The sequence below is a fragment of the Suncus etruscus genome, chromosome 3 (assembly GCF_024139225.1).
Source record: "Suncus etruscus isolate mSunEtr1 chromosome 3, mSunEtr1.pri.cur, whole genome shotgun sequence".
Classification (NCBI taxonomy): domain Eukaryota; kingdom Metazoa; phylum Chordata; class Mammalia; order Eulipotyphla; family Soricidae; genus Suncus; species Suncus etruscus.
In genome coordinates, this window is record NC_064850.1 from 35,013,319 (window position 1) to 35,027,651 (window position 14,333).

At 43.1% G+C, this 14,333-nt stretch overlaps 1 protein-coding gene and 1 non-coding gene across 2 annotated transcripts in view; both read right to left on the reverse strand.

The window, feature by feature from the left end:
- RPS6KA5 (ribosomal protein S6 kinase A5) overlaps positions 1–14,333 on the reverse strand; it is a 190,419-nt gene that overhangs the window by 34,575 nt on the left and 141,511 nt on the right. Inside the window, exons 6-7 of the mRNA XM_049769792.1 lie at positions 14,151–14,234; positions 11,662–11,765 (exon numbers count right to left, since the gene is read on the reverse strand). Coding sequence (XP_049625749.1) covers positions 11,662–11,765; positions 14,151–14,234 — 188 coding nt within the window. The remainder of the gene's footprint in view (positions 1–11,661; positions 11,766–14,150; positions 14,235–14,333) is intronic.
- On the reverse strand, positions 1,097–1,229 carry LOC126005184 (small nucleolar RNA SNORA51). The gene has a single exon (XR_007494356.1). It is a non-coding gene; the product is annotated as a small nucleolar RNA SNORA51 (small nucleolar RNA).

Below are 14,333 nucleotides of genomic sequence, written 5' to 3' on the forward strand. Positions count from 1 at the left end.
CCACTCTTCTTTCCCCGTGTGCTAGCAAACACAGGACTAGCATGGGGTGGGGGAGGAATCCCAGAACAGGAGTCAGAGCCAACTCTGCTCATGTGGAAAGGACCCAGGATGGATGCTCAGGGTGCCACTATCTATCAGGGTACTTGCTAACAGAACACAGTCAGACTTGGTCAGCTCAAGGCATGTAGCCCTCCAGGAGTCAATTCTAATCTTTACTATGGGAAATACACATGAAAAAGATCCCATTCCTCAATCTAAGTTTGGCAAGGAAATCAACCTAGCCCCCAAGCCAGATCATTGATAAGACTGACTCAAATCAAGCAAACAACTTGGCTCACTAGAGGGCTAATAAAATAACAGCCACTTTCTCTGGGTGCACAAAGGTTTCCTGAGGGTACATTAGCTGTGATGGACCAAACTAAATACAACATTTATAAGAGTCAGAACTTGGACTCTGGGGCTAGAGTCATAGGATAGCAGGTAAAGCACTTGCTCTGCATATGTCTGAACCAAGTTTGATTCCTGGAAACATATGGTCCCCCCCATCCCCCCCAAAGATCCCTGAGCACTACTAGCACTACTAGATGTAGCCCAACTCTTGCCCTCTCTAACCCCCCCCCCCAAAAAAAGATAAGACCTGGGCTTTGAATTGGACTGAATTACAGTATTTTCTGGCGTATAAGACGACTCCCTAATTTTGCAGTTGAAACATAGGTTTAGGCCTATATTCGCTGTATCAGACAGAACATTCCTGTGCTGCAACTGTATGTACCACAGTGAGCCAATCACAACAAGCAAAGGTTCAAAGGTTCTAATGTGATAGACTTCCTCTCTGACTCTGGCCAATCTGAGCAGGCTTTTGACAGTGTAGGTTCGGGTCCAGAACATTGTCTAATTTGCATGCATCAAAAGCCTGCTTGGATTGGCTGAGTTAGAGAGGCGGTCTGAGCAGCCTTGCAGTGATTGGTGCAGGATCGAGTTGGAAAATTCATTTTGTGGCAATATTCAGACAATTTTTGTTTAACGGCATATTGAAACATTTTTCGGGATATACTCAGCATATAAGACGACCCCCGATTTTCTTTCTTTTTTTTTTTTTTGTCCCCCAATTCACAATACATACCCGGCAAGGGGCCTGTGTTGAGGTGTATATGGGGTGCCTTTACTGTACCTCCTCTTTCTATACAGCCAGTGTAAAGAACACAGCCTGTGGTAAGATTTGGGAGGCCTTATCTTATCTTTTATTTATTTTATTTTTTTTTCTTCAGAGCAAACTAAAGTTGTTTTTTATTTTTTTTTTTAAAGTAAGAATTCATTTAAAGGACAAAATTGATTAACATAATGAGGTAAACTAATATAACATAATATAGTGACATAACATAACATATAATTGATATAATAATAATACATGTAAGTCAAAGAAAATTTCTGATTAAAAACACAATTTTTTTTCATAATGGCTTACATATCTTTCACTGTAGTATTTTGGGTACATATTCACATTGAATCAGGGGAATACCCATCACCTAATATGTCCTCTTCTCAATCAAAAATCAAATATGCTGAAAATAGGCAGAGTCCTATCTAGAGGCTTCCAACCTCAGTTTGAGAGAGGATGTGAAAAAAGTAATTAAAATACCACAACAATACAAAAAAAATATCGAATTAAATAACCGATAAGCACCACAGCAATAAAGACAGGCACCACACAATAATCTCGGTTCTGAAATCAAATCATACTCAAGTGCAAAAAAGAAAGAGAAAGACAAAACAAAATAAAATAATATTGGAGACATCAACCGTAATCTCCACACCAAAATAAAGACGTCAAAAAAAATAGATCATTTATTCTCCTCTTGCTGCTTTCGTGGTATGTGGAAGACTTCTACTTTATCTTGGATGGTAAAATCAGACCTGTTTCTAAAGATCTTGGTGGCTGTGCAGATCAGGGAATGGAGTTTATGAAGTCTTTCTTTGTGGTTCTAGCAGTTATGCTTCTTCAATGTCATTTTTTTGTTTTTTATGTGTTCTAGGTGTTTCAGAATAGTGCTACCATTCTGTGTTTTTCTTTTGTCTTCTGACTTACTTCGTTTAACATAACATGATCTAGGTCCATCCACGTTGCTGCAAAGTCTGTGATTGTATCATTTCTAACTGCCATGTAATATTCCATTGTATATATGTACCACATCTTAATGATCCATTCATCTGTTGTTGGACATCGAGGTTGGTTCCAAGATTTGGCTATTATACTGAGTGCTGCAATAAATAGTGGGGTGCATATGTATTTTGGAATGAATGTCCTTCCATCTTGGGGATATATGCCTAGGAGAGCAATTGCTGGGTCAAATGGCAGCTCAATTCTAAGTTCTTTGAGCACTCTCCAGACTTTTCTCCATAGATGTTGGACCAAGGGGCATTCCCACCAGCAATGAATGAGAGTTCCTTTCATACCACATCCTCTCCAACAAAGGTTGTTCCCATTATTTTTGATGTGAGCCAACCTCACTGGTGTGAGGTGGTATTTTCGATTGACTTTTTTTGTTTCAAAAGTCGTCTTATACGCCAGAAAATACGGTACTCTTGGCTTGGCTATCCCTGGCATGGAGGGTAAGTCTAATATGGTAAACAGGGGCTGCTGAGATGGCTGAAAAGAGAGGTGCAGGCAATGCTGTGATCCTTCCAGAACCCTAGTGTGGGGCTAATTCCACATCCAGTGCCATCGCTAAACCAAAGAGGATCTGAATGGAACATCCTGTGGAAAAACCCAGCGGCTCTCTTGCTCAGATCCTTCAGTGTTCTCACGACACCTGCAAGACACTGGAGCATCACTTCTCAGGTGGAACACAATGTGGCTGCCACTCAGGCCATTTCTAATGCACTTTCTATAGGAAGAATTCCTTGAGCCAGAGCATCAGGGGAGAGATACTTGCTGACACTCTCTTTGGCTTCAGCAGGACTCAAGAGTCCGAGGGGACTGAGCCTGTTAGTTTTGTTAAATTTTTTAACTTGCTAAATCACTGGGGAGAAGTGTGGTCCACAAGGCTGACATGGGTGGCTTCATCTACTGAATGAGCTCTGGAGGCCCCCAAACAGAATCAGTCCCACTCAGATGCACCTTCCTTACCATCCAAGGAAAAGCCTAAGTCCTTTACCATTGTCCTTACATCACTTCTATTCCACCTTGTCTCTCCTCTTCACCCCTCAACATAGCTCAGTAATCCTGTTTTCATAAATCCAGGGCCAAGGGCCCGGTTACTGTTGGACAGTCTTGCTATTCTCTCCACCACAGACAGGTGGCATTATCTGGAATCTGTCCTTCTCCCTCTGCTTTTATTTACTAACATGCTGCCCTCCAGTTTCATCCAAGTTGGAGCTAATGGCATGACCTGTGGCTATTCCTGTGGCTGATAGAATTCCATGGTGTTTGAAAACTGCAACTTCTTTATCCAAGATAATAGTTATTTGGGCTGTTTCCGTATAAGGGGCAGGACTGGAACACAGAAGGTGACAATGGCCCCCACCAGGCTTGGAGAAGGGAAGAAAGAACCACTCGGGGCCTGGTAAGGAGTGTGCCCTGAGCACAGCCAGGTATGGCTCAACCCTCTACTGCCAAATTTAAAATGCCAGAAAAAAAAAAAAAACTAAAGCTGGGGGTGGGGGGAGAGGCAGAGAAACCTACCACAGCCACTCAAACCTTGGCTTCAGGGAAAGTCTGATCTTGGGGCACCTGCTTGGGGGGCTTGACATCAGTAGGTCAGGAATAGACAACTGGGCCAGTTGACCCAGAAAAACTCCTGGAGAGGATATGAGAGGCATGATATCCCAGATGTTTAAACTGCTCTGTGGGAACACGGCTTCATGGTGTTTCCTCTCCTGCTCTGGACATCTGTGGAAGTTGAGTTCTGGTGGTGATCCGACCAGCTCCTGTGCTGAGACCACCCCACAGGTCTATCAGCACCTTTCTCCTCATTCTCATGGTGAACACTTGACTCATCGTGTCCAACTCTGGCCAGAGTTGGGTGCCACCAGTGGGAAGGACTCCTTAAAGATGGCTAAAGCTGCCATATTGATGGCCTGTGATTCCAATCTAGAGCCTTCTAGAAAGTTCAGTGAGTAAAAATGGAGCCTGATGCCAGCCTATGGTGTCCTGTGAGTGTGACTGTCAGCTTGACCCACATCACTGTGAGCCCCCCAGTAGCTGGCCCACTGTCAAGGGCAAGTGTGGCTGCAAGTTCATCTCATCCACAAACCTTGGCTTCTTTCTCTTCTTTCGGTTTTTCTGCTTAAACGGAGCAGTGCTGAAGGCTACTCCCAATCTGCTCCTGGTGTTTGGGAATCAAACCCTGGATCTCCTACATGTAAAACATGTGTTCCAGCATGTCAAGCTTTCAGAAACCTAAAGCTTGGTTTCTGAACTGGAAATAACTCAGAGCTATTTCTTCCTATGGAGAATCAAGAAGGCTTGATAGAATTAAGTCAGTAAAAGTTTTTTTGTTTTTTTTACCAGAAAGCTATTAGGAGGAATAAGAAAGATAATGAGAAAATTAATCCGATCACTTTCATAACAGGGTAAGAGATAATACAGCTCTATTACTCTGAGCGCGTCTCTAAAAGCAAGCTATCTACAAGTAGAAGTTTTAAGAAATACAAATGGGATGATAAGAGATATGAGCGTGGATCAAATAGAAAGAAACAGAATTACTGTTGCGATTTGATATTTATAAGATTACATGAGCATATATCGCACAAAGGTCAATGTATTTAAAACAATCACCTACAGAAAAATGCTTTTTGGAAGGGCCACCAGGTGCCTGAGTCAAGTAGGCACACAGGCTGGGAAAGGACCTTTGGCTGGCAGATCCTCAAGCCGGTACCCTAAGCCCACTATCTCCTTGTTCCCATGCCTCATTCTCCTTGGCTGTGACCTGGGCAGGTGAGCTTCTCATGACCCATTGAGACAGAGTCAGGATAAGATTATAAACACCATCTTCTGGCTTCTGGCTCCTCTGGATGCAGGCTTTGAGGAAGCTATGATGTTGGAGAGTCACTAACCACCCAGAGGGGTTTTTGCTCTGCAGCCAGCAAGACATCAAGACCCCAGGCCAAGACCCAGAGGGCCCAAAGGCTGCCAGCAGCCAGGGGTGTCAGGAAAGAATCTCGTTTCTTCCCAAAGTGACTTCCTGAAGTGACTCCAGCTCAGGAAGCCACCTGACTGCAGTCTGTGCACTCGATGAGCTGGGAGATTAGCCAAGATGTGCCCAGTCCACTACAAAGAAAGGACTTGCTTGAAGCTGCTCTCTTCAGAGGTGGCTTGCTACTTAGCAGAGGAGGGTAGGTGACTACTGCAAGGCTTGATGGAGAGTCAGTTTTGTTGGCTTTACCATCTGGACCATTTCTGGGGCAAATACTCAGCTGTGTCGCTCTAAGAAGGGAGGAAGTTGGAGGGGCCGAGATGATAAACATGAGGCAGCTCAACTGAAATTGGGCAGGTGGTCATGGGAATATAAATTCCCTTTACTTTTCAACCAGCAAGAAATTTATTTTTTTTGCTGTTTTTGTTTGTTTGTTTGTGGTCACACCTGGTGATGCTCAAGGGTTACTCCTGACTTTGCACTCAAGAAGCACCACTTGGTGTGCTCTGAGGACCATATGGGATTCCAGGGATTGAACCCAGATCAGCCACGAGGAAGGCAAGAGCATTACTCATTGTAATATGTACCTAGCTCCATGAAATTTACCTTTTGATACTGTACAAGCATTTAGACATGTAAAGACCTGTGACTAGAGCAATAGTACAGCGGGTAAGGCATTTGCCCTGCAAGTGGCCAATCTGGGTTTGATCTCCATCCTCCCATATAGTCCCCTGAGCACTACCAGGAATAATTCCTTATTGTAAAACCAGGAGTAAACTCTGAGCACTGTCAACTCAACCCCGCCTCACCCCCAGACCATTCTTAGTTCACAGTTAATACAAAAACAGGCAATAGAATGATTTTCTGCCTTTCGTGGGGGCCCCACTTCAGCCTCTCATAGCTTCATTTCGGCAATACTTCCTGATCTATGTGACACCACACAACAGAACACAAAGATGAAGCATACACCTCTTTATTCATGGAAGGCAAATCTTGCATAAACATCTTTAGGGGAGGAGGTGGTGTTTGGATCACCCCCATGATGCTTAGGGGCTATCCTTGGCTCTGCTCACTCCTGGCCATGCCGAGTGTCAGATGGGGATTAGCTTTATGCAAAGGAAATGCTCTGCCCACTGAACTACCTCTCCAGTTCTCAAATTATTCTTCTGATAAATATTTTTTAAAGGCAGATAAAGTAGGATAAAGAACCCCACCCCCATGTTGTGTGGTGCTGGGGAATAGGGGAAGCCCCACCCCAGACCTGACTCCATATTGAGGGGCAACCTGGAAATGGGGTTTGCAGAGCCCCAGGGGGAGCCCCTTTTCTTGGAGGGAAGGCAGAAGCAGGATGGCCACATTAGTGCCTGGGAGAGCGCCACCCCGCAAGCAGCACCACTCACCCCTAGAAGAAATTCTACCCATGGGTCTGGGACCTGAGCCAAAGAACGGTGCTTGTGGCTGCCATAAGGAGGACCTGAATTCAATTCCCTGCACCACTTGGTCCCCACAGTCCTGTTTGGTGTGGCCCTGGTGGCCCCCAGTGGAAAACAGAGCTCTGCCCACAATTCAAATAGGCAGGAGCTGCGGAGGTACAGCTGAGTCTGGGCACCCTGACAAGCAGAGTTGTCCTTGTGATGGCCCCCATCTCACTATAATCCTGGTAACCTGGGAATGTCCTCCAAATGGGCTCATGTCCTTGAGGTGGTCCAGCAGCTGCTCTGCAAAATAGCATGTGTGGGATTTTCTGCTTCTGTGCTCTCCTGCCAGCTGCCTGAAAAGGCACCACCCCCCATCAGATATTCTATAGAATGAAGCTCTTGCCTTCATTTAGGTCCTAGTTTTGCAGCAAAGCTCAAAGGGGCCTGACATAAATAAAATGGAGCTTTCCCACCTCTATAGTCTTCTACGTGGTGCTTTTAAATGTTGGCTGCAACACGGCCACAGAGTGTGACCAGGCAGGCTTGGTCTGCAGGCCCAGGCAACACCATGTCCTCAGGTTCTTGCATAGAATATCGATTATTGCTAGAGGTGGTCTCCAGGCCCTCTGAACACTACTTGGCAGATTGATTCCCATCCTCCACACCAAAAACGAACCCCAAAACAAAACCCAAAGTTGCAAACACTGCTTTAGAGAAGAGGACCAAGACTGAAGTGCAGAGCAGCAAGAAATACATGCTTTAAGGGAGAGAAAATTGGGCCTACCTAAAGCTGTTCCATAATAGAAGGGGATTCCTTGAACACAGCTTGATGGAGGATGCCAGGATGGTGGTCCTCAGGGATGCTCAGACACAAAGGAGGACTCTCAGGGGCATTGACTGAGAGAGCTTTACAGTTTGGAGTCAAGTTCCTTCTAAAGTCTTAGATTTTAAAATCTGATAAACCAAAAATTTTTATATTTTGATTTAGCCAATCAACTGTGGACAATAGGCCAAGCAGACTCTTGAATAGTGTGTTACTTTGAAGCTGGAAGAAAAAACTATAAAAATTATGCACAGCTCAGGGAAGGTCAAAGTAATTAAGGAGTGGAAGGATTCAATGGTGAGGAAAAAAGCCTTAGCTAATTAGGATGTTTGGGGACATGATAATGATACCATTTATCTGAACAGTGCATGTCTAAAAAGGAAGACTATAAAAGATTTTTTTCATCAGTGAAGACATTCAAAAATGATTATTCAAGAAGAAAAGTTCAGTTACTTACCACACAGTTTGCAAATTTCAGTAACAAGATCACCAACAATATTAAGCCACGCAATATACACAAATATACACACACACCTCTAAAACAAATCATATGAAAAAATAGATAGTTAACTAGCTAAAGGCAAAAAGAATCCTATTCAAGTGCCTCTAAACATTAAAGTTCTAGTACAAACCCTAAGTTTAGGTTTTAAGACTTGATCCAGGCCATCTTTCTCTTTTGAGAACCATAAAGCCAACTGGTCGACCCAAGGCAACAGCATGTTCTAAAACAGCTGAAGGCTATTTCCTTGGAAATATTCCTGTAGTCATAACCGAAAACAGACTAATTCACCAAAAAAAAAAAAAAAAAAAGGTAGGCATGCTGAGTCCCACAAAAGTCCCTTACATATACTTACTTGGCTTACTTCTTCCCCCTTGTCCCTTTGTGACATTTCTAGAGATCCAGAGAGGAAGAGTGAAGAAAACTCAGAAAGTGTACAAAAATTCCTACAGCCATAAGGGTGGCACAAGGCCTTGTCACTGTTTTGCATTTGGGAAACAACAAATTTCCCTCATGGAGTGAGTCCTTGGGTCCATTCAACAGGGGTGATGTTGAGTGATGACCACCTCAAGAGGAAGCTCTGCACTGGGTCAGGCTTGTTATAAGCTGCTCTGCATCCTCAGGATCCAATGTACCCAGGGGTCAGTTGCAGAAAGGGAGCCAGTGAGAGGCATCAGAAGGACCCTGCTAGGTAACTCATAGCACAGGCCCTTAAGACAGAAATTTATTAGGTTCATAGGTTTGGGTTTTTGTTTGTTTGTTTTGTTTTTTTGTTTTGTTTGGTGAGGAAGCTACACCTGGCATTTCTCAGGTGCTATGTGTAGCTCTGGAGGAGGAGGAGGTATCACTCCTTATGGTACACACACAAGGCCCTGAAGTGCTGGGGGGGGGTGTCAAATATGGGCCTGCCCCATGCAAAAACAAACGTGTGCTCCATCATTTGAGTCCTCTCCTTGGCCCACTATTAGAATTTTGGATCAAATCTCCTTATACCTTCTAGCAGGAAACTACTCCCCCTTTGAGAAACAGCTCTTGGTTCTAGGTCTTAAAAGAGAATAGGCGAGAGTTAACTCAGGCCCCCCAAGTTGTGGGTGGGTGTACAATCTGCCTTGCTTAAACTGGGCATTATCAGTCCCCCTGACGCCAGCCCTACTATGTCTGTGATGTTTGTGACATCTGTGACCAGCCCGAGCTTGTCTTGAAGGCACTAGTAAGTTATATGAAGACATGGTACAGATAGTCCTCACTTCCTCTTCACTGCCTCCTTTTTTCTAGTCTGTCTCAGCAGTCTTGTGGGGGTCCTCCATAGTGATTAAGAGGAGGCATAGGTTTGGTTTACAGATGGTTCTGCAGACTCCAAAACATAGCAAAGACCAGTACTGATGCTGGGATATCCCTGAGGGAATGAGGAGGGGGTAGGGAACAAAATCCTCAGGGGCAGGGCTGAGGGCTAAGATTTCTGGACTCGATGGTTCATTTTGCTTGAAAGGAGAGAGTCAGATGTGCCCAGGTGTGCAATTTCACACCAACAATTTGCTTGGATGCTCAGAGACTTAAAAGAAACTTGCTTGTAGATTATCTTATTATTATTTTTTGTTTGTTTTGCGGCCACACCTAGCAAAGCTTAATGATTACTCCTAGCTCTGCACTCAGGAATCACTCCTGGTGGTACAAAGGGCGACCAATATAGGACATCAGGGATTGAACCCAGGACAGATACTTGCAAAGAAAGTACTCTAGCTGCTATACTACCTGCTGATCTAGCCCAAAACTTGTATCTAGATTTGTGACAAGGAGAGCCAAGGGTCAATGGTGTTGGAGTAGAGAGATAAGTTATATGGGTCCAATATAAATGTTACCACCAGAGAGGAGGATTTTGGGATCAAAACTCCCAGGATGACCTAATGTGGTTGGCATTTAGCATCTTTCTGCAGTGATCCCTGTTGGTACCAATGGGCTCATGAGCCTTGTGGCCAGGACAGGAGGAATGGAGGTTACCCATGGCTCTACAGCTGAAGTGCCACTTGCAAGGGATGGCCTGGCTATGGCAGCCATAGAGTACTCAACGGACTGGTAACACTGATCAGCAGCAGTGAGTTTTCACTATACAACCATTCCATTGGGGTTGGGGGATCAGACAGCTATAGCTGAGACCGCACCCTGAAATGATCAGTCAGCTACAGAGCACCTGGCTCACTACCTAGAGTGTCCTCGATGCAGAAAAGGGGCCGGATTTTGTCTTCACTGCAATAGATGCCAGCAAAACCTTCCCTGCATAGGGTGCTTTCCCCAAAATCAACGTTCTTGGAGGCCCAAGAACCCTTATTCACTGTCATTCATTCCATAGAAGATTGAAGCAGATCAAAGAATATATACACCAGTCAAGGGAGTAGCCTAACAGGCCCAGGCTCATGGAACTTACTGGTTTCACTAACTTCTCCATGCTGCTAAAATCAACAGCTAGACAACACCATGGCATAGCTTTTTGCAAAATTCATGGCACAGCTTTAGGTGGCAATTCCTTGCTGGACTGGCTTCTCTGGGAGGTGGGATATGTTGTGAGTCAGATATGATGCCAACCTCCCAGGATTCAGGGGTTTGGGAATCAAGTGCAGCAATGGGAGTGGGACTCTCATTAATAGGCCTGTGTTCTGCTGTGTTCTGCTGGGGCAACACTTGCTTCCTGCTTCTAGGCTGAGCTGCCAGCAGGGCTTAGTGGCAGGGACAGGAACACTTCCCCACTGGTAGATGATAGTCCTGCTGAAGTGGAGGGGAAGACTCTGGGACCCTGAAATCTCAAAATCAAGAAAGGGGACAATGCTGCTAACTGGGGTGATTCATCCTGACCACTGAAGCCCCCCTTTCTCATGAATATCCACCCCTCCCAGCCAACCCTTTGGCACCTGAGTTGGTTTATCACACTTGGTCTCCTGTAGTCCAAGCTTATTATCCTTCATAAAACTTTCTTATGCTTCACTGCATGCCATCCTAGATTCTTTTCTATGACAAAGGCAAGGACCTGGACCTGACAGAACTATGACTGTTTCCGCTTCCTATAAAGAGCACAAATAACCTTGCCCCAGCCTGAGGACCATAAATCTAGGGACTAATTTCCAAGTCAAATAGAACCAATGGAACTCAGGTACAACTGGATAGCTGCTCTAGGAGGGTTGCCAGGACCTGAGTATCCTTTGGTGGACTCAGGGCAGAAGCTTATTCAGTCATGACCAGTCCTGACTTCACCCAGTATCCTTTTTGAGCAAGAGGAAAAGTAACTGCTACTCTACAATGGAAGAAAGGAAGATTATATCTAGGGTTCAGGAGATCCATTACCTTGGGGCATCATCATGCTGTGATAAAGGGTAGTTGAAAATGACTACAATCCTATCTCAGTAATATCACTAATGGCCCAAAATTTTCAGGATGACGATTTGGATCACCCCATCAGATAAAACAGCAACAACAAAATTTAACAGGGGGCTAGAGCAATAGCACGGCAGGTAGGATTCTTGCCTTACACGAAACTGGAACAGGTTAGATCCCTGACACCCCAGATGGTATCCCAAATAAACCAGGTGTAATCCCTGAGCACAGAGCCAGGAGTAAGCCCTGAGCACTGGGGGTGGTGGGGTGGTGGGGTGGTGGTGGCCCCCAAACAAAACTCAAACACAATTTAAAGATCTCATTTTGTCTATTTATAAAAAAAAAATTTCCCATCAGCCTAATGGCAGAAATTTGATCTGCCCCATACAGAAATAATGTACATATTATTTTGTTAAGTCTTACCTAGATATCTCAGCTTGGGAATTCTTTTCTCCATCGACAGTGAAAGGAGAGGCCCCAGTGAGTAATTCATACGTTAGGACACCTAAGCTCCACCAGTCAACAGCCTATGAAAGAACAATTTCAGCTTCAGGATAGTACTGAATATATATTTTATAAAAAGTGAACAAAAAAGCAGAACATTTGAAAATGTTTAGCAAACAGATTTTTCTGTATAAGGAGTAGTGAATGATTGTATTCAAGACAGACATTGATGGATAGATATGGAAATAAGGAAACTTCAACACAGTGAACCCTACCAGTGAACTAAAAAGCATTTTCATCATTTCCTCAAATAGCAGTGATTTTGCTTTCTTGGCTAATTAAGAAAAATTAAATTTGAGAACAATTTTTTACATTTTTAAGTAAATGAAATGTTTGGATTTTTCATAAGGGGAAATAAAAATTAATATTTTTATTCATTACTCAGACCCAAAAAAGCCTTAAACATTTTAAAAAATATAACTAAACAATAATCTAAGGGTGATACTTTTCATAATCTTCTAATCAATTCCTCTGATAGAACTTATAACTTTTTCTTTTTTTTTTTTTTGGTTTTTGGGTCGCACCTGGCAGCGCTCAAGGGTTACTACTGAGTCTATGCTCAGAAATCGCCCCCGGCAGGCACGAGGGACCATATAGGATGCTGGGATTGAACCACCGTCCTTCTGCATGGAAGGCAAACGCCTTACCTCCATGCTATCTCGCCGGCCCCTGAACTTATAACTCTTAAAAACATCCATGGAGGCCTGAAGAGATTTAAAATATAAAATAAAAGAATGGAAATCTATTGATAAATTCAGTTACCTAAATTAAGATTAATAAAAAATTTATTAAGTTTATGAAAAATTAGTTCTTTTGTAGTTAGGCATGTCAAAACTTCAGTGATAGTTGAACATATGAGCTTTTTTTTTTTAAATCAATGAGATATTAAATGTTAAATTTTAAGCTACCTGCTTCCAGATTTCATGGCCAATGATTCAAAGAAATGATGCAAAATTTACAAGCTTAGAGATTCTTTGTTATTTTTTTCCTTTTGGTGCCATACCCAGCATGTGATTATAGGGGTTACTCCTGGCTGTACAAGGGAGACCAGAAGGGATGCCAAGGATTGAACCCAGGTTGGCTGCATGCAAGGAGAGCAACTTATTCACTAGACTACTTCTCTGGCCCACTTACAGATTAACTTTAAAATATAGGTAGGAATAATACTAAAGAGGACAGGTGGGCTAAAATAATTAAGGTAGAGGGTTTACTAGAAGTTTCCTCAGAGATGCATGGAGATGAGAACTGTGCCCATTATCCTACTCAACTAACTCACCTGCATCTTGGGATTGCAGGATCGGAAGAGAGTAGTCATTAACTAGTACTCTGAACTTTGAGTATTCCAGACCTCTAGGTTTCTTAACTAAAAGTTAGTTTCATTGGGTCTTAGAAGATAATCTACAAAACTAAGAGTTAAAATCTTTCTCAGATTTCTCAATAGTGCAGAGAATTTTTATGAAATAAGTGAAACATGTCTTATTAACCATTTGAGTTGGAGACTATTTGAACATTTCTGTTTTTTGTTTGTTTTATTTGCGGGGCATACCTGGGGATCCTCAAGGTTTACTCCTGGCTCTATACTCAGGGATCACTCTGGTGGTGCTCAAGGAACTATATAAGGTGCTGAGGATCGAACCGAGGCCAGCTGTGTGCAAGGCAAGTACTCTACCCTCTGTACTATCTCTCTGGTCTCTTCTGAATGCTATGTTGACTGATTTAAAGCCCTGTTGTTAAAGAGGTACAGATCTATAATCAGAGTTTGGGCCTGAAACCAATACACATAAACTTGAAGTGTAACAGGCTTCTAAATATATCATTAGTCGTTCATTACTCAGGGGAACAAATATTCTTCCAAGTTAGGATATTCCTCTAATCTTTCTCTAAATAGTCTACCAAGGTATTCTATATACAGGACTTTGAAAGGGGAAGAGGGAGGAATAGTCAAATTACTCATTTGGAAAAAATTATTAACAAAGCACAAAGACAGAACAAATGTAAAACCTTTAATACAGGAATAGAATGACTTAGGTATTATCAAATGACATAATGAAGCTTCTTCTTTAATCATTATTTTGTACATGTACAGGGAATCAGGAAGGGAGGAAAATAAAAAATTTTAGGAGGCTTAGAAATATAGACTATGCTGAGTTTTCATTTTATTCTCTCAGGACTTTTACAGTGGTAATCTCTACTGCAGAGACAATCAACAAAGCTAAAGGCAGAAATTTCTAGGCTCTTTCCCTATAAAATATCAGCTAAAGCATGTTCTGCTCTACAAAGCAGAGATACTATGACAGTTTTTCACCAACACTGGAACGTGCCACTGAGAAGGTGCACTAGGCTTGCTGGAACGGTCCTTCAGCTGAACAGATTTAGACAAACAACCAAAAAGAATGAAAAGAACGTACCTTGTCATGTCCTGAATCTCCTCCTTTGACAATATCTGGGGCCATGTATTCAATAGTTCCACAGAAGGAATATGCTCTTTCAGCCTTAAACAAACAAATAAAAAGAGACTTGATCGTATGTTAGCCATGACCAGTGATTGTAAAAGAAAGTTCACACTGTCTGCCAGCAGTGGGGGTCTCTGC